The 20,890-nt window shown below is 33.4% G+C and overlaps 2 protein-coding genes across 2 annotated transcripts in view; one reads left to right on the forward strand and one right to left on the reverse strand.

Moving 5' to 3' along the window:
* The window catches only part of LOC113402550 (early growth response protein 3), a 30,612-nt gene extending 13,225 nt beyond the window's left edge, over positions 1 to 17,387 (reverse strand). The window contains exon 1 of the mRNA XM_026642839.2: positions 16,535 to 17,387. Coding sequence (XP_026498624.1) covers positions 16,535 to 16,805 — 271 coding nt within the window. The 5' untranslated portion in view covers positions 16,806 to 17,387. The remainder of the gene's footprint in view (positions 1 to 16,534) is intronic.
* LOC113396173 (protein PF3D7_1417600-like) overlaps positions 1 to 20,890 on the forward strand; it is a 580,968-nt gene that overhangs the window by 19,496 nt on the left and 540,582 nt on the right. The window lies entirely within an intron of this gene.

The raw sequence follows: 20,890 nt of genomic DNA on the forward strand, positions 1-20,890 counted from the left end.
AGATAGATGTTAAGATTGACTTAAAATTTAATTTTATTCCCTATAAAATAACGCTTTGATTCGATTCAAAATTAAAGTGCCGTTCCCTTTTTTTATATGATATCGGTTGGAGGACGAGCAAATGGGGCCCTTGATGGTAAGTGGTCACCATCACCCATAGACAATGGCGTTATAAGAAATATTAACCATTCCTTATATCGCCAATGCGCCACCAACCTTGGGAACTAAGATGTTATATCCCTTGTGTCTGTAGTTACACTGGCTCACTCACCCTTCAAATCGGAACACAACAATACTGAGTCGTACTGTTTCGCGGTGGAATATCTGATGAGTGGGTGGTACCTACACAGACGGGCTTGCACAAAGCCTTACCACCAAGTGCTGCTTACTAAATGATGCTATATTGAAGGCATGCATGTAATGATTGTCTCTAATACCATAATTTGATTGTCTCCTAGAAATATTAACTACTGTAACAAAATACAAAAAATATAATTGTCGATTATTTTTGCTTTGATTCGCCCCGACTTCGCGGACCCTAGACAGACGACGCTCTCACCGCCCTCTCGCAGAAGGTAAAACCTTCTGCGGTGCACCGTGCATGGGGATTCCGGTAAAGGTTGGGTAGGAGTCGGTCCAAGGCAATAGCAGCGTTGATGAGCTCATTTGATTAAAAGGTTTTCCGAAGCACCCACTTTTCCGTTGAACGTTTTCAATCAAATTTCAAAAAATCCTACTTTATTGTAGAATAAAACAAATTATTCGCTTTATATTTCATTGAAATGACCTTGTCTCACGAGTTATTGTTCAGATATTCAAATTAAACCAGCACATTTAAGGCAATTAAATTATAAAGCAAAATTTCAATATAAAATAAATGTTTACAAAAATTTCGTAGTAAGCTGCCTTCAGAAATAACTGATAAGGATTTGTAAATACTTAAACAAGAACCATTTTACGTATTGTTCTAAAAGAGTTTCGAATTTTTTTACTTGAAAAGTAGGTATATTAACTTGTTTTCCGCATTTTTTTTCTCAATTTTATTGGTTTACTTTTCTCGAGAGACTGCCACGTGTAAAGCTGGTTACGCGTGTCTCTAATTAGACGAATCAAATGTATTTACTTTTCTTAGAATTGACTGGGTAACGGGTGATGAAAATGTAATTATTTAATGACGATATTTAAACCATTTTAAAACAATAAGATCTTACATTAGCAGCCTGTAAATTTCCCACTGCTGGACCAAAGGCCTCCTCTCCCTTTGAGGAGAAGGTTTGGAGCATATTCCACCACGCTGCTCCAATGCGGGTTGGTGGAATTCACATGTGGCAGAATTTCGTTGAAATTAGACACATGCAGGTTTCCTCACGGTGTTTTCCTTCACCGCCGAGCACGAGATGAATTATAAACACAAATTAAGCACATGAAAATTCAGTGGTGCCTTCCTGGGTTTGAACCCGAAATCACCGGTTAAGATGCACGCGTTCTAACCACTGGGCCATCTCGGCTCTTCAATAAGATCTTAGGTAACTGAAATTGTAAGATTCACTTTGTGTATTGAAATTTAAGATTGAAATATGTTTTAGATGTATAACTAATATTATTTACTATATATTCTCAGAAAATATTAATGAAATAAGAACTTCTTTCAGGACAGATTAGTCTTCTTTTTAAAGTTAAGTAGTCAACTATTTTCGGCCAATATTATTTTGCAATAACTTCAAATCAGAACTTCCAGCCCCGCTCTCTTTGATTTAATATTTTATCATCCTCTTGTAATTACACTGACTGACTCATCCTTCAGAACGGAACACATCAATACAAGCTATTGATGTTTGGCGGTACAATAACCGATGAGTAGGTGGTATCCACCCAGGTGGGCTGCACGAACTCTACCACCAGTAAAATGTATTACATGATTTGTATGAACTGTTATTATCACTTTGCAGATATATTTCTAGTTTTATATTGATATAAGCCTATTAATATTTATTTATGGATATTATCGTTTTTGATTGTTTTGTCGTAAGTTTTATTTCATACCTAAATATTTTTGAATAAAATTCTATAAAACTTATGATCATAAAAAAACGTATGATCAATTACGATGTATTCCTAAGGGCTGCTTGATAAGTCCTTGAATAATTCGGTAATATTTGTAAAAAAGTAGGCATTGCTAACTTTTGAACAACTGCTCGTGAGAATTTGTTGATAGAAAATCAGAAAAACAGTATCCGCGGCTATTTATAATATATGTTTTACTTTACATAAGAAGAAGAAAGAAATACCGCTCGAACCATTTAATCTTATGATTTCATTGTTTTTTATTGAAACTTGACTGGCCGATTCGCCCGTAGCGATTATTTTTATTATTCGAACGAAAACGAGAAATGTCATCGTTTCTCGTTTTCGTCCGAATTCTTACTAAAGCAAAACTACACTAAAGGTGGAATCAGACGGTTCATTTTTTGTTCATTTTCGTGTTTCATTTTGCATCTTTCACTCAAAGTGACACGTCTAAACACAAAGTGGAACAAAAGTGCCGAATGAATTCATTCGTGAAATGATCCAACGACGTTGGATCGGTTCATTCGGCATCTTTCATTCCCACTCCGAATAAACGAAAAATGAAACGTTCACTCGGATTTGGCCATTTTGTCTCGAACGCTGTTTTAGCTCCTTGATCAAATTATTACAAATTAAACTTATTCCAAGAGACACGACTTCATTCGACGCCATATTGAAAGAAACTACGGATGAATGTTCTTTTTGACGTCATTCCAGCTAAGACGTGTGAACATGGAATGAAAGAAAAATAAATCATTCACTCGAATGAACCGTCTGATATCACCTTAAACAATACGATATATATAGAATTATGAAAATTGTATTTTGTATGGTGTTTCTAACAAAAAGATCTTTTTCATATTTTAATTAAAATTATAAATGTGTTTTGTTATAGTTGTACCTAATATAAAATGATGTTCATGTTTGTTTACACTTGCGTTGAATATCGCGCAGATTCTACGAACTTGTGAATCTTCGTGTATCAGCCATTAGCTGATGACAGCCTGAACTCGTATAAGTAGCGCAAATAACAGATGACCAACGCGTAATCTCGTTGCATTCGTTGGAAGCGAATGTTTTTATTCATATTTATAAACGAGTTAATATTTAAATCATTTCAAATCCATCGAGAAAAACTGGCAAGAAATTCAATACCTTAACTACGTAGGCTAGGCTGTTTCTCTTAAATGATCATATTGAATATAAATAACATAAATAAAAAATTTAGAACCAAATTAGTTTCTTATTAATGCACATGATCTGATCTTATATATTTGAAGAAATAAGTTAAGACACAATAATAACACTACATACTACGTATTACATTAAAAAATAGTGATACTTATCGCAAGATAATATTTTTGTACCCGTGAAATTAAATTAAATTCAACACATTTGAAATGTAAAATGCCGCAATGTGACATTAAATTAAAGTACAGTAACGGATAACGAAGAACTAAGCTGCATTGCTAAGTGGGTACCGCAAACTCAGCAGCTGAATGACAGAGGGTATCGACGGCGGGATAGATAGCCTCTCGTAATAGTGATTGTTTTATACCTTGCATAAGTTTATACCACCATTTTTAATACAATATCCTATTTCTTAAGCATATCATACATTCTTACGTACATACGCCGAATTAAAAGAATATTCCACTAAGCAATTATTTTTAATTATTGTAAATATATTGTTATAGAACATTTCATAACAGATTGAATAAGACCACTTTACAGCACAATAAATAAGATCCAAGTAGTCCATTGCGCGTGCGCTGTTCTTTGAGTACGTTAGACGTACGTGCAGACGCTCGCGCCGGCCGGCCAGTAATTAGATAAACGACCGTGTGGCGAGGTCCCGACCGCAATTACTAACTGCACTACTCCCCATAAATAATCAACGATATGGGACGCCACTTCTGACTCACATCGAATATCGGTCATTAGATTGTTTCGTTAACATTCCAAATGTTATATAAATATTATGTTGTAAATTTTATTTTGCAATATAATTACTATATCGTATACTAATTTGCGTCTATTACTTTAATAAAAGATAATTGATTCATTCAAATATTTGATTGTAACGTTTCGTTAAAAAATTGTTAGTTATTTTTTTGTTCGTTGCATTTTTAATACATAATATTACGTAGTAATATAACATAACTGCCCTCTTGTAATGATGCAGCTTAGAAATAAACAGTAAGTTCAACAAAGGTTTGAAAATGAAAAATGTAAAGTGCAAGACAGCTTTGTACATCTAGTAGCTATCTTATATCTTATGGTTGTGTAAATGACTGTTTTATCAGAAAGGTTGATAAATCAGAAAGGTTGCGTTATGATGCTTGAATTAAAATATAAAAAACCTAATAAAAATATATAATATATATAAATATATTCATCATAACAAGTCATATGGTGGTAAGTGCGAGTAGTGTACTTGGTGGTTGGGCTTTGTGCGAGTCCGTCTGGGTCATATATATATATATCAGATTTTCTACTGCCAAACAGCAAATCTTAGTATTGTTGTGTTCCGGTTTGAAGTGTGAGTGAGCCAGTCTAACTACAGGCACAAGGACGTAACATATTAGCTCCCAAAGATGGTAGCGCACAGGCGATGTAAGGAAACATTGACAAAATAAGAAATTTTAATGTATATTATTAATTAATATCAACAAAATAAATAATGTGCAGTTCAATTGTATTTTTTTGTCTGCAATTTATATCTGCCGTGTCGTGTGTTGTTCATAACAAACCTTTATTTACCGAAAATCTCTTAATCTTGTAAATGTAAAACTTATTAAAAGTATATTAGTTTTTATGTGTTTAAGCTCGATTTCATTTTATTGTTATAAGTAGGCGATAAACTGTTATGTATGAAGAGTTTTACAAATAAGTAATATTTAAATGTTTCATTGTAGATCTAGATCAAAGTTGTCGTTTGGTTGTAATCGAGTCCAAAATGTGGGTCTACCATCACCCGACGATATACCCTATGAGATAAAGCATGTTTCAAAAATGACGATTATCTTCGTCCATGAAGAATTTGATTGTATTGTTTCTCCCTCTAGCAAAAGTTATGGCCGTATTCTGGGATTAGGAGAGAATTCTTGTCATCGATGTCGTACCAAATCTCATAAACGGTCTCTACTACTACTCATAAATTAACCTGTTCCGTGGAGTAATAGTCCAAAACTTTTTTTAAAAAATATAATTCTACGTTATGCAATTTGCGGCTTATTTTTTCCCAAAGAATTGGAATTGAGATTCAACGGATAAGTGCTAGCATACCTGGCACCATTTGACGCTGTTATGATTTGTATATATATTTGTTTTCATTTGTATACTTAAATCAATGTAAGCATTTTAATTAGAAGTATAAAAACAAAATGTTACTTTATGATTTTATTATATCAATTCCAAGAAGTTTTCAATTCACACCTATTGAGATATTGAGATTGTTATTTTTTTTTTACGTAAAAATACTTAAGAATGATATCAAGAAAATAATGACAGAATACAAGATTTTGCTCTGGAAACTTTTGCCTTCTCGGTGTCAATGATATATATATTAATAAAATTTGCATGCATTCAAATTAATGTGATGAAATACAGGTGATATACAACTGAGATTACATTACATGTGGATTGTGAAAACTTCGACAAATATTTATTTCTTTATTTATACACGCATATGCATAAATGCGAAAGCGAGTTTATTTTTTATTTACTTGTTACGCTTAATATGATAACCATGAAATTTTGCCTAGAAGTAGTCAACGATATAAAAAAAGACGTTGGGTACCTTAGGCACCTAACAGCTGAATCCACCTTTTCAAACGCAGGTATTGTTATATTAACAAAAGTTGCATGAGGAATGTCTTTCTCGTTAAAGCTTCGATCTTGTTCAGGCAATTTTAGGGCACAAGACTAATTATAAAATTTGTGTAAAACAGTTGCTTGTTTTATTGTTTTTATGTGCTTATATTTGTTTATAGATCCGATCCAAGAGCCAATCCATAATGTAGCAGGGAGGAAGAATACGACACAAATTCTCCGTAATATCTCCTACATTTCGTATCTTTCCCCTGATGTGAGAGATTTACATGCGTTATTATAGAATATTTATGATGAATTATATATTTTAGATTACTTTGAATCGTATTAAATACAAATAAGTATATTAAAAACAAAAGTCGTATTATTTAACTTATGATATGAAATAAGATGCTGCGTCTTAATGTACTATTTTTATTTTTAATTAGTCACGTATTGGTTGAACGGAAGCCCTTTGGTGTAGTACCTCATCAAAATATGATTGATAAGGCCACGATCTTATCGTCCTATTTATATTAAGAATACGTAATAATGTCATGTTATATATAAATTACAAACAGTATTGCTGTAATCCAAAAATATATTAAATTCTGATAAGAAAATTTCAATTCATTTACAAAAACATTTTGAATTTTTGAACTTTGAAACAGATTCAGGGTTTATTTAAATTCTAGATAACAAGCCGTCTTTAATTTTGACAATATTTATATATTTATTTTTAACCAATTTAAAAAAAAAGAGGTATGTGTTTTATGTACGTTCACTGATTTGGCAAACGAAATTCTTAGTTGTCAATCAAGTATATTTTATATTAACGTGTTTTAACATTTTCCAGAAACTTTTTATTACTATTTACTTTTTATTTGGTATTACTTCTCAATATCTTGACAAACCACGTCAATTAGATATTTTAATTAGGTTACCTTTTTAGGTATTTGAAAAGAAAATCCGTATTATTTTAAATTATTTAGAACTAGATATTAGTATATATGCAGTCTATATTTCTGTTCCCATTTGTGATAGCTTACACTATCATAATATATTTTTTGTATTAAAAGTTTTAAAAGAAAATTTATATAAAAATGGTTTAAGTACCATGTTTTTTGAGAACGTGAATAGAGTCGAACGCACGGCGACTTTTAAATGAATAAAAGATTGAGGTTTAATATTTCTTGTGTTCTAATTAATTCATCGATCACTCACGGTCGGGACCTTGTAAATGTCCATCAATTAGAGTATCCGCTTTTTTTTCTATTGCGCTGCTTATTACATTAGTCTTCCTCGGTCAATGATGACTCAAAAGCGAGGGCACGCGACCGACATGACGTTAATTAATTTAATGCATAATGAACACTTGCTTGTGAGTACAGTTAGTGACGATTGTGGCTCATGTAAGTTACTTATTACAGACTATTAAGATAACACGTTTATACAGTTGTCTTGCAATGTGATTTCTGCTTTAATTTTTGTTTGAATTAAATATTTTGTTTGGTATAAAGTACGTTTTTTACATAGCCGCTTTGGCTGAAAATTGAAGTCCGAAGTCTGTGTTTATTATGTTAAAGTCAGATCATTTACCGGTAAAAATAGCTTTTGTCTAGCAACACGGTCCGTTTTACTTTTGAACAATGACATATATATGGTTAGGTTAGTTTTATTTCTGTAAGCGTGTCACCTGGAAAACGTGCACAACACGATTCGTGGTGCTTGTGCTGACAGTCAGATGGCACGTTGACAGGAATAAAACTAACTAAGCTACGGTCAGATAAAAAAATATTGTCAGAAAACTCAATAGCTATACATTGGCCTGGTTAGGAATTTGATCCCAGGATCTCGATCTTTTTCCGAGGAAAATGCTGCATCTTCTAATTTATTTATGGACAATACAAGATATGGCTCATAAGAAAGAGTCATACATTACAAGATTATTTTTACCAAAATTAGGTTTTTAACCTCGCCATGAATATGAACATAGATTCTTGTCTGATAAGATGTTTCATATTTTAATCGGTAATAAAGTTTTGGGTTGGATTGGATGGGTACTAACTACTTGATATTCTTCACAAATCAGCAATACTTCATATTATTATTTTTCGGTTTCAAGGGATTATGGGGACTATACCATTCAGTGAGCACGTATATCACACAGTCAGCAGCTCAGTTTCAGACAGTCTATGAAGTGGTTTATACCTCTTCACTGCCAGCATTGGAAAGCCACTTACCATCAAATGGCACAATTACTCGTCTGCTATCCTCAAATAAATAATAATAACAAAATACAAACAAACAAACATATTATAAAAGTAACCAAAAACGTGAAAGACAAATGGTTTCAACACGTCGTTATTTCAAAGTTTGCTGAAATTTGTTAATTTCTGTTATCAGAACGACTATGTCGCAAGTGTTATAGCTGGTGTCGCGTGCAACCAACTGTTGAGTTTAGAAAGAAAAATAGGGCGATTGCATAAAACTTAAAACGAGTCAAACGTTGGCTAATGTCCAATTTTATAATACATTCTTTTACATTTGTCGTCTGTTCATAAATAAAACAAATTAGTTAAGAGTACGCTATTGAAATTGTTACCGTCATCGGGATTATCTCTCTATAGCAATGATTAATTGTTTCGAGATTTTTATTTGCAATAAAATTTGTTATTCATCAGTACATTGGCCGTTGTTACGGCCGTAAGTATCAATCTTATTATTGTTTTGTCTACGGTTCTTAAACACCTAATGAAAGGACGTTTGTCATTTCATTTGTTCATTTCAGTTGACCAATTGCTTAAGCTTGCTTACTTGGTGGTAGGGCTTCGTACAAGCCCGTCTGGGTAGGTACCACCCACTCATCATATATTCTACCGCCAAACAGTAATATTTTTTAAAGTTCTGTTCCGGTTTGAAGGGTGAGTGAGCCAGTGTAACTTAGTTCCCAAGGTTGGTGGCGCATTGGAGATGTAAGGAATGATTAAAATTTCTTAAGGCGCCAATGTCCATGAGCGGTGGTAACCACTTACCATCAGCCTATTTGCCAGTCCGCCTATTACATAAAAAAATCGAAAGTTATTTGAATTGTTATTGACTAAAATTGGCTCACTAAAAGTTTATTATCTGCTAAACTTTATTCATTCAATTCCAAATTTATTTTATACATGTTCAACTCATATGGTGTTTCAAACATATATTATGTTTTATCAGTAATCTTTATCAACTAAAACTGAACCGTATGAACCTCCTATTAAATATAAGATTACTCTTAATTTGTAAATATATCCGATCCTGTTTTTGTTCACGTCGTGTTTAATTGTTATTATATCATAATATTGAGTAAGAATGCTAAAATTAGACGTATTCGTATAAGTATTTACTATGCTACATAACTATAAATAAAAAAAATCTCCTTATTAGGAAGTCATCGAAAAAGTTTTTTAATGTTTAATCTAAAATAGAACTTGAATGAATAAACATGTTGACCGCAAAGATGAAGTCAGCGCTCAATTATACTTCGAGCTTAAAAAGGGATTTTGATACACGCGTTTCGATGTTTTTATATAACGTGTTCTATAGTTAGAAGTCATTTATTCTGTGTCGTCACGTAATCAGGACGCAGGATTCCCGCACTCGATGGAATGCCACCGGAGATTACCATCGGATCAGATTAGTATTTACAGATACGTACTTAGTTCCTTATTCTACTACTCTGCACCATTTTACTTCTATTTACTAAATGTTCAAGGCACGGTAAAAATAAAGAATGACGTATGATAATTAGTTTTGTTATATTAATGGTTTCCATATTACACATATTCAACTAGATATTTTAAATGTAAAAATATCGGCATTCGAAATAATGACAAACGTATATGAGCTGTCACAACCACCAATTTTATTATTTTTGTGGATAAACGAAGACAGATTGCAGGTTAATATCGGAAGGATATTTTTTGCGAGACTAATGTTGATATCCTTGAAAAATTTATGCTACCATACATAAACATTTTTGGATGAAACGATGCGTAATTATTGGGTCTGGATTTGGCTGACTTGTCTATATTTATTCCTTATGTTGTTTTTGCATGAGAATTGAGTGTAATGTAGTATGTCTATTTTAGCTTTGGCTAAATTTTTATTAATCAACTATAATACATAACTAATCATTGTGAAAACAGTACCTAATTGCATTCACTTCATTTCATTGGAGTATGGTATATTTGGTTTTCAATCTCCTACGATTATTGATCAGATCCTTATGTTTTTTATATTCGTACGTTACGGGTAAAAGATAAGATTTGATGTAAAATATTGGACTTACATTTATTTAAAAATGTGTTAGATAATGTAATAAGAAAGGTGTATATTATCAACATTATTAAATTCTATGTACGATTTATTTTGCTAAATGTATCTAGCTAAACGATTCAAAACCATACCATTAAGCTAACATCTTCCGGCCAAAGAGATGAAGGAGATTGCGAACTGACATGAATATTTAATGTTGTTTTTGTTTCCAGAAGCAGTTTACTTAAACGTCAGTGAAATATTAAAAACTTCTGACTCACTGCTTAACGTAATATTCGATTTTATTTAAATAAAAGCACCAAGTCTCACTCGTTCGTCTCCGTAGAAGGATAATCTTGTTTAAATGGAACACTAATGATGGTTAGTAAAAACAATGTTTTATAGCGCAGTCAAACGTTCGGATCGGAGTCGACTGAGTCAGCTGTAATCGATACAGTGTAATTGCGGAGCATGTACTCGTATCGGGTGAGACAATGACGTTGCCCGGCAAACGTAGATCGTATCGTTCGCAGTTACATGCGTTTAAGTAATTGCGGGAACCGCCATTGTTAACTGGTCGACGCAAATTGGGCATTAGCGATAATTTATTGACTTTTAAATCAACTCGCATTGTCATTGCGACTATTTGAATATTTAGCGTGTGGGTTCGATAGGCTTTAATGATGGCAATTGTTCACCATCATTGACCGCGGTGCGCAGGTGCGCCCCGTCTGGCGTCTTTACTTTATTCTATGGGAATCACAGATTTACATATCGAGTAATTGAATCAATTATATGTTTGTTATACTTCAGTGATTTTGATATTTTCAACATCATAATAATAAAACAATAAAAGCATTACCACTGTGATTATCTTATAAAACGCAAGAACGACCGACAAAGAAAATGCCTAAAGAAGAAGCAAATAATACTATAAAGAAATCTTACTTAAACAAAATAAAGTTTGCATTAGAACTGTAAGGACGAGATTGTCAATTTATGTAGAGTGACGTGAGACGGCGCCGGCCGGTTCAAAGGCACGTGCGTGCCCCCGAGAGCACCGCGGGCTGTTCAAAGCTTCTGCAGCTATCGGGCATCTGAGCATCCGAAGTGTAATGGCCTATGATCGTGGGCACCTCTGACGAGCCGACGTTGCTGGTGTGACGCGTATGGCGTGGGTTGCACCTATTTTGACACACATAACATGCAACTAGCGCGTGTGTTTACGTGACATTTTTATCGTTACTTAGGTGCGTTGTTTAGGTGTACCTATGGCATTGACTTCGACTATCTTTGAGGAACTGATCTAATCGTGATGCTGTTTCCATGAAATTTCATTAGCGATAAAGAGATTCAATGTATGAATGTGTCCCTTAAACGTATTTAGTAATAATTGTAGAATGCTTAAGGACTTTAATTTACTATAAAAATAATTACTAATTGGGAATTTTACTAAATACTAAGTTTGAAATATGTTTTATTTGTGACCTACAAATTATTATATTCGCATTTTTAAATGAATATTTGCTTGATTAAAGTGTAAACATAAATCAAATATTTGAGAGCTTTGTTTATTGGTAGTTATTATTATTCAGAGCCCGTTATTGACAGAAAAAAAATCACCGCTATTTCGCCTGCTTTCATCGTCCAATCGAAGCGAGGATTTTATTGACCCCGCCCCTTTTCATACAATACCGACATCTAAGCGTAACAGAAATAGATGTACAGTACAAAATTCTTCATAGAAAAGTGTATATTATAATACTGGGTATATATTTTATCGGTATATAAAAGTAATACCTACATTGAAATAAGATTATTGGAAATTCATCATCTGAAAAGTAAAGCTTTTTTCAAATTACTTGTTTTTTAAGAATTTCTAGTATCTGTTTCAAGACGTAATTTTTTTTATTCGAATCGTAGAATATGAATTTTACAATTCCAATATTTTCTCAATATTCTTTCTGTTGGAGCACGTACATGCATTTAAAACAAAATTTATACATTTTAATGATATTCCAAGAACTTCTTAGACATATAAAAATATAGAATAAAGTTTGTGATATATGTTCATAATGGCTATACAAGACAGAAAAGTTTTTTATTAGAAAACCTGTATATCAAAGTCATAAGAGACATGTCTGCAAATGAACATATATAAAAAAATTGAATACTTAAATACATTTTGCTAAATGTTTATAAAGTATGCCCAAAAATAACTTTGAAACGAAATTCTGAAAGTACTATTTTCCACTTAAATTCTCATAGTAATGTGCAATTTTCATATGCATGTTTCTATTTTACGTTCGGATTTCGTTTTGTGACTTTTAATTTGCTAGAATCTTGAGACACTTTATAAATCCCTAGTGAGATACAAAGTGAGATGTTTTGCTGATCGCAAATAACGATTTAATATCAGGTCTTTGCCTTTTTTTTTTAAATAGACGAGGTATAAAATAAAATTTATACATTTTGTGTTTATTTGCACAGATAGTTGCACTACTTGTGTGTACGTGCCCTAGGCATTTTGAACGTTAACTACCTTTAAATTTTATATGAAAGTAAAAATTAAAACAGATAATAATTAAAAAATAATTAAATTAAATATAAGATTTTAATTGCAAGAGCGCGTTTGGTTGTTTAGCTCGAAAACGTCTTTTTTAATAATAATATAAATTTGAATAGTCTTTGACAGACGAACAAAGGAAGTTATAAATTATACTTTTTTTTCTATGGACCATGGAAACCAGTTCATCCAGTTAGTCTGGTCGCTCTCGCACTAATAATGCAACATTAAAGGATGATATTTTGTATCCATACAATACTTAGTATCCACAAATGAAAGTAAAAGATATTTTAGATATAGTCAAAAACTTCATTTATTGCTTATGGTAATATAGTAAGTAGTCACCATCGACATTGCTACCGTATGAATTATCAACCATTCCTTACCACAAGTGCGCCAACGACCTTGGGAAATAAAATGTTATGTCCATAGTTCCACTGGCGTTTTTTAATAAAATTTTTGGTATTTAAAATATTACATCTAGATCTGGTTTCCATAACGTTCTCGATGCATGAACGACATCAATTTACTAATGTAAACAGTCTGCTGTTCTCTGCTGGGTAAACAAGAGGACAGGAATCTCCTCTTCAAAAAAGATTTGGAACTTATTTCTCCGTGGTTCACTAATGCGGCCATATGTACTTGATTCAGATTATCATCCGACTTAACTATTCGATATATTTTATTAACAATTGAATTAAATAGAGAACTGTGAAGTACGAGAGCTTAATGAATTTTATCAGAAATTATTTTGTTCCTTATTCTAATTTTACTAGTTAGTACTCTACTTAAATGAATTGTTTTTCTCAATTAATGGTGTCTTTCTCCTCATTGCGCAAAAAATCTGCTTGAGATTTCGATAAGGAACTGAGCATTCGTTTGTTTCGCAATTCGTGATTACATTATGTTTTCCGTTGTTTTGGGGGTCTCGCAATATTACGTGTTACTTTTCGAACATTGTCATGCCAATAGCAAGACAAAGGTGAGTGATATAGTCATAGTTGATGTTAATTCTGTATTGATTTAAATTCAATCAAATTAAATATTATACATGTTTTAATTTAATATGATATCGGAATCGGATCTTTTTCATCACATGGTATAGCCCAAAGATGATTAGAGAGGCCGGTTAGGCTATACTGCGTAAAGTAGTATTGACTACTCGTCAAATAATTATCCTAATAATACACACGTTGATAAAATATCTTATTTAAACATATGTTATATGTTTATTTATGTCCAGTTTGCGCTAGGCTACTGTCAAGCAATATTGTAATTTACTAAACCATTAACTGGGAATTGTGTGCAACTTGCTAATGATTCCAGGTAATTTCTTACAGTTGGGTGTACGTAGTATTACATAAGGTGAAGGCTTACTTTGGTTTTCAAATTATCTCGAAAACTACTAATGCGATGATTTACACAATTTTCATATATTGGTGGTAAGGGCAAGCGCCCTCTATTTGTGATGGGTGCATTGTGCAAAAAGATTTGGCAAAGTTTGGCAGGCCAGTGACCTTCTTGAAGATGTTACTAGTTTGGTTCATTTAGCTATCTTTCACAAATTGATTACATTTGAAATTAGTTCAATTAAATATTTTCGGAGTGTACCTGTAACGAGTTTTTGTAACATATTAGTGAAATTTCAATAGAAAAGAAAAAAATCTCTTATTAAAAGCGAGTAATGGGTTGTTATTAAATCCATTGATGATCTTAAATATAAATTAGAATGGTAATGTTTACTAATAACGGTCGGACTTGATAGCGTTTTGTCGTTAGCTCCGTCCGGTTAGAGATAACAATGTACAGAACGCTGACCAAAATTTTACAAGCGCGTTCACTCATAATGCTGACATACGAAATTCTTCAATTAGTTCAGGCCAAATTCAAGCAGAACATACGATATCCACATCTATCTTGATATTGGTTGTAATTAAATGAATAAGTCATTTAATTATGTAGCTTAACGATTATTTTTTATGGATTCTAATTAGGTAAAAATAAAATTCTTCATATGAATTTAAATATTGAAAATATTTTTACTGTTATCATATTTAGTCACAATGTAATACATATGAATGGTTTAGTAACGCGATTGAGTTTTATTTAAAATCAGATATAGATAATGTTACAGAAAGACCGGTTTATCCAAAAAAAAAAAAAGGTTTTTTTTTTGATAAAATGTATAAACTGTAGTTTTTGTAACAGAAAATCACTTGAAAGTTCCAGTTCTATTTTTCGAAGTGTAGTCAATAGTTATTTTGAATGAAGTTCAATGAGGGAGAAAGAAGAACAAGGATGAATGAAGGCGGTACAACAATCGTCTGTAACCATGGCAATATGAATTTGTTAAAGAAGCACGAGCTCGAAGCGGCGTCTCGGAACTTTCCTATTTTTGTAGACTGTAATTTTGTTTAAAATATGCATTATTTTTGTTTTATTAATCGACCCACCTTTTAGTGGCTTACCTCGGGCATTATATAAGGTAAAAAGGTGTACTAATTGCCATATTTCGAGTACATATACTTTGATAGTTTTCTTTACATCAATATGTGAATTTTTACCACCCAATTATCAGATATATCGCCGTGTTCCGGTTTTAAGAGTGAGTGAGCCAGTGTAGTTGTTGAGTCAGTGTACCAGGCAGAGAGGACATAACTTTCTAGTGCTCAAGGTTGGCTAAGGAACATACTATACTTTTATTATAAACTTTTGTAGGTTCTATAATAAAATAAGAAAACTTATCTAACGTTACATTTTAGAGAGATATAGTCTTGTCTAAAAATATTCAAAATGAAGTCAATATTATTGTTTTCCAGGCTGAGTCTTTGCTTATTAATACTGCTATATTATTGTTTTGACTTTAGCGGCAACAAGTGACAAAAAACAATGAAGTGGGGATGTACGAAGGAGGATGTACTTCGCTTTGATTAGGCAAGATTTTCATAATAACTTTTCGTGATATAACAAAATTATACCAAATAATAGTTCGTCATCATTCATTGACTTGTACATTTTAAGTGATAAAAGGACGACAATTTGATATATTTATTAGTGTTATTAAAATGTGGCGTAAATTTACCAAAATTTAATAGGCGCGCGTGATTCGGTATTTAGGACTATAATTAGGTAGAGAATCTTATGTATCATGGCGGTTATGTATCTTATTATATTATACTAATTTCGTGATCACGGGTTACATCTGTTTGTTAGACATAAGCTTTATTTCCTGTATTATTTAAAAACTATATTTTGCCTTTAGCATTAGGTTAACTCGCCTTCGCGACCAATACATATTATTTTTAGTTTATGCAATATAATATTTTGGTATTGTATAATGTGTATATATATACATATGTTAAGGTATTCTCGGAAACAAATGTTCCACACATTGCGACTACCTAGCTCTCTAGGTACGCTGTACGGTAGAATATACACTGAAATCCATATAAAACTAAATAAACGTTAATGTACTTTTTATTTTTAGTATCAGAAAATCTTATATATAGTTATAACTGTTATGTACGTTTATAGCGAGAATATTTTATACAAATTATTTGCTTTAGTATCTTATTGTTCTTACTTAATAATTACAAAATAAAATTAAAATAAAATAGGATGAATAAAATATGAACTATCAGCATATTATAAACAAGTTTAACTACATTTATGATACATTTTAGTAGTTTTATAGTCAGAGTATCTTTTATTATATTTTTTTTTACTCTAACCCAATCCAAATATTATGTTATTTATACAACAACAGCTTAGATTAACATAATTTAGGCTCACCATGGGTGGTTGGTGTAAAATAGAGGGCAAACAAGTCGTCGACGGAGGCGGTAGTGGAGGTGGCCGTGGCCGTCACTGGGGACGTGTGCGCAGGCAGTTGAGCGTAGGGCTGCGGCTGCGCAAGAGGTGGTTGCGGACCGCCGTAGTGCAACCCGCTCGGGCCTGCCTCTACAAGTAGTTGCATATGTGAGATGTCCACGAACTCGTCGCCGTCGCCGCGACCGCCTAGCTCCTCGTCCTCCGGCCGACGCATCGCGAACACCGAGAGCATCGCACGAGCGCATCCCCGTACCGCGCACTCCACACCACCATAAGCGGCACAGCCGCACACGCACACACTTCGGCACAGACACGCTTACACACAAACACAGCGATTTGCGCTTCGATGGACTACGCTGCAAAAGCGCGGTAAAACTAACTTATTTACTTAATGTCCTAAAGAAATTGACGTGATCACAGATCATTACGTATAGGAATCTACGAAAAGCGGTACGGTAATCACACTGAATGGTCACGAGCGTCTACTGATAAATGAACACAAATTTTGCACGCGTTGAGTGTCGTCGCGCCGAGAGCGCCACATCCTCGACTGAGGCGAGCACGAGTCGGCGAGGGCGTGCAGCACGCCGCCCCCGTTCGATGAGGCGCGGTGCCGCGGTCGTGGACCGCCGCGCGCCCTATCAATGGACGCTAGCCACCCGGTCGAGGTCGGCATTCATTCACGACGGCCGCGTTAATGGCGTTCGAGCCGGGTGCCCTCACAAAGCCGTCGTCGCCCACGTGCGCGAGAAAATGGCGCGGCGTCGCGACGACGAAGGGAGGCGCGCGAAAACTACCGGGCGCACAAGTGTAGTGATGGTGAAGATCATGCGGTGCACGCGCGAATACGCGTGGGCACGGAGGCTCGCCGCGTGCTTGCGCGTCACCGTGATTCCGTTCCTGCCTACCACCACTTTCTCCGCACTGAATCATGCTCCGCTTTCGTACGCTACGCGGCGTGCTCGCTCGCTCCCGGAGACCGTTTTGGTTATGCTACAATTAGCTGCGTGCCACGCGCTCCCGTGACGTCGACGGCCCGGATGAGATAGTTGGGAAGTTACGTACATTGTATAAATCGGCATGGCGTTCGACTAAAAATATGTTTTTGGTCATATCCTCTACATCGCTGCATTTATGACACTGTGTTACGTAACAATCGACTACTTCCATAATTACAATATAATATCCTATTTTATGATCAGCTTGCGTTACACCTAAGACTTATTGCTTAAACAGTCTATGGATAAACTATTATCAGACGCATAAAACGATTATATCGTATAATATAAAAAGCTATTTTTTTCATTTAAATAATAATACACCACATGCGGGTGTCTCACATAAGTGTATCAAATATAAACATGTTTAGATTTATTGTACGTTTTACATTAAATAGATTAAATATTTATCAGATGATGATTAATAAGCCCCCATTTTTACCAAAGTAACATTTTGTATATTTGATTTATGGAAGAGCAAAACATTAATAAAATGAACAGTTAACCTAGAAGTTTCTTTGCAGTAGTTAGCGAACAGAATTTCCTAATCCTTAGACGCCGTATTAGACAGAAGGCGAAGGATGAGTGCCCTTCAGAAAGGTCGTGAACTGTTTAGGCGTTGCTATGGCAACCAACTGTTGATCCACGAGAGACGTAAATGTCAAAGAGCACAACGTGGGCGCCTCGATGCTTCTAGCGATTCACTGCCCTGACTCGCTACAAATTTTGCGCGTATTAATTTTAAATATTGTAATTTATATTAATTTCCTATAATAAAAAATCGTCTCATTATTTTATAAATTATTTAATCTTAATTTAAAATATTAAAAGAATAATTTATAAAATAATGAGATGGAAATCAAAATAAAAAAAAAATAATTAACAATAATTAATGAATAATACGGATAAGACGAAATTAAAAAAGTTCTGACTTTCACAGAATTTTAAGATGACGACGATCATTCCGATTATGTAATACAATAACAAGGCGAAACAAGGCGATTTTTCGACATAAATTTTACTAATCAGGTAAATTATAATTATTATAAATGCGAAAGTCTATCTGTTTGTTACTTCATCACGACTAAACCATTGAACCGATTACTATTAATGTTGACATAAAGATAGCCTAGGTGCAACCTAGACAGGGATATATTATAGTAGGTACATAACATATAATATAAAGTGTGGATTATTACAATTTATAATAACTAGTAGGTATATTATACAAGTGAAAATTTATATGTTTGTTATTCAATTACGCTCTACTGTCGGACGAAATTTGAATTAACGTTTAGCGAAGCGACCGCTGATTAGCTGGTATCGTGATAAAAGGACGCTACATTTTTTTTTGTTATTTGTTTTAACATGTCGCCTTACTTATAAATATATCGCCTTATGAATATATATGAATACTTTGTTAAACATACTAATATATATTAATAGTATTCATACCAATAACAGGTATAAGACAAAAAAACATATAATTTGTTAAAAAGGAAATTGAGATAATAAGTTATTTAATTTCTGAATAATGGATCACCTGATGTGTTCAAGAAAAGCCATATACAAATACCAATTTATAAAATATCTATCTATAGCACTATAATAATATAAAGAGTAGATTAACTGATGTGTGTGTGAGTGATATCTATCCAAGGGATTGCACAGGACTTTAACATTGCTGTTGGTAGAATTTTCCAGTGTATAAATAAAGTATACGATGTCTGAAAACATATTAAAATATTTAATTAATTGAAAGATATACTGATAGAAAAGACTAAACATAATATGGTTTTACTCTCATGATTATTCTATCATAGTGTTTCGTGTTGTTGGATAGATGTGACCAATTTCATCCGACACATTTGTATTCTTTCATTACGAGATGGATTATTAGATAAATTTATTATAAGGACATAAAAATTTAATGGTCCTTGCGTGGAATTGAACCCGAAATCTTCGTTTAGATTCACTAAGTATAACCAAAGGCCCATCACAGCTCTCTATATTAAAATAATATTCTCTACATCAAGCACCTTGGAAACGATGACGCCGGAAACAGCTAATATTAGATATATCGTGTACATTTATCTTTATATACTGGTGATTTTAACACGAATCTTCCATTTAATACAACAATGCGAATTATCGAACCGATGGTATATTTGCTTGTCATTTGGATTTAATTAGAGCGTTCCTATTTCAAAGTTTTGTGTAACAAGCTCACTCGAGCAACAAGTAATGAACATGCATACGTAAATTGACACTTACACAATGTAAGCATGGATGTCAGCCGCATCACGATCGGGGGCGTGGTGACGCACTCGTCCCCACACTCTCGTCAGCATTCTGTCACCGACAGTGACGTACTTTGTCATAACTTCCTATTTAGATAATAAGGGCTGATAAATAAATATCCAATTCAATGAAATGCGCAACGAACACAAAATAATTTATCGATAGTTTTAGTTGACACCTTTGTTCACGTCATACAATATATACTTCGCTGAAACATGTGGTTTTGATGACGTATAAGTAATAGGAATATTTTTTTAATTAGACGATTGAAAATATGAACATATATATTACTGTAAATTTCAATATTCTATTCGATTATTTGACTCGAATTTCCACGTCATTTTTATTCAGTATTTATTATAAAATATGTAATATTACTCAATGCTTAAATCTTCTAAGATCTGGACCAACTGGAGATCTTAAAAATCAGAATACGGGGGGATATATTAATTGATTTGTATATGGTGCCCAAATGGTCTGCACTAAGCTCTACCACCGGGCAACTAAAACATAATTTCAAATCTTGCCACATGTGGAAATTAGATAGTACCAACCGTTTTTCTTAAAAAAAATTTTTTATTAAATATGAATACAATGTATATATAATCATAGTCACTTAAAATAAAATTGTCATCTTAATGAGATATTATTTAGACTGATGGCGATGTAGGAACATTATTTGAACTGATCCGCAACTTAGGACGCTGCGGGGGCGAATAGGAAGATTGACTTATAAGGTTGTGCCGCGAGGCTACGTCACCGTCCGATTAACTACCAAAGTTTGTTGTTTAGCTTTCGGACAAAAAACATTTGCTCTCGACATCTACTTTTATAGACATATTGAAACTTGGACAGCCACTACCAAATTCGGTTTGGAAAATCGATTTCAAGTCGCCGAATTAGTCATAATTAAACATGTCTTGAATACATTACGAGTAACCAATTCAATCCAACTTAACAGATAAAATGAAGTTGAATAAAATAAGGATCTAAAAAAGTATTGTAACAAGTGTGGGTG

This window comes from Vanessa tameamea, chromosome 11, assembly GCF_037043105.1.
Source record: "Vanessa tameamea isolate UH-Manoa-2023 chromosome 11, ilVanTame1 primary haplotype, whole genome shotgun sequence".
In the NCBI taxonomy this organism is placed as follows: Eukaryota; Metazoa; Arthropoda; class Insecta; order Lepidoptera; family Nymphalidae; genus Vanessa; species Vanessa tameamea.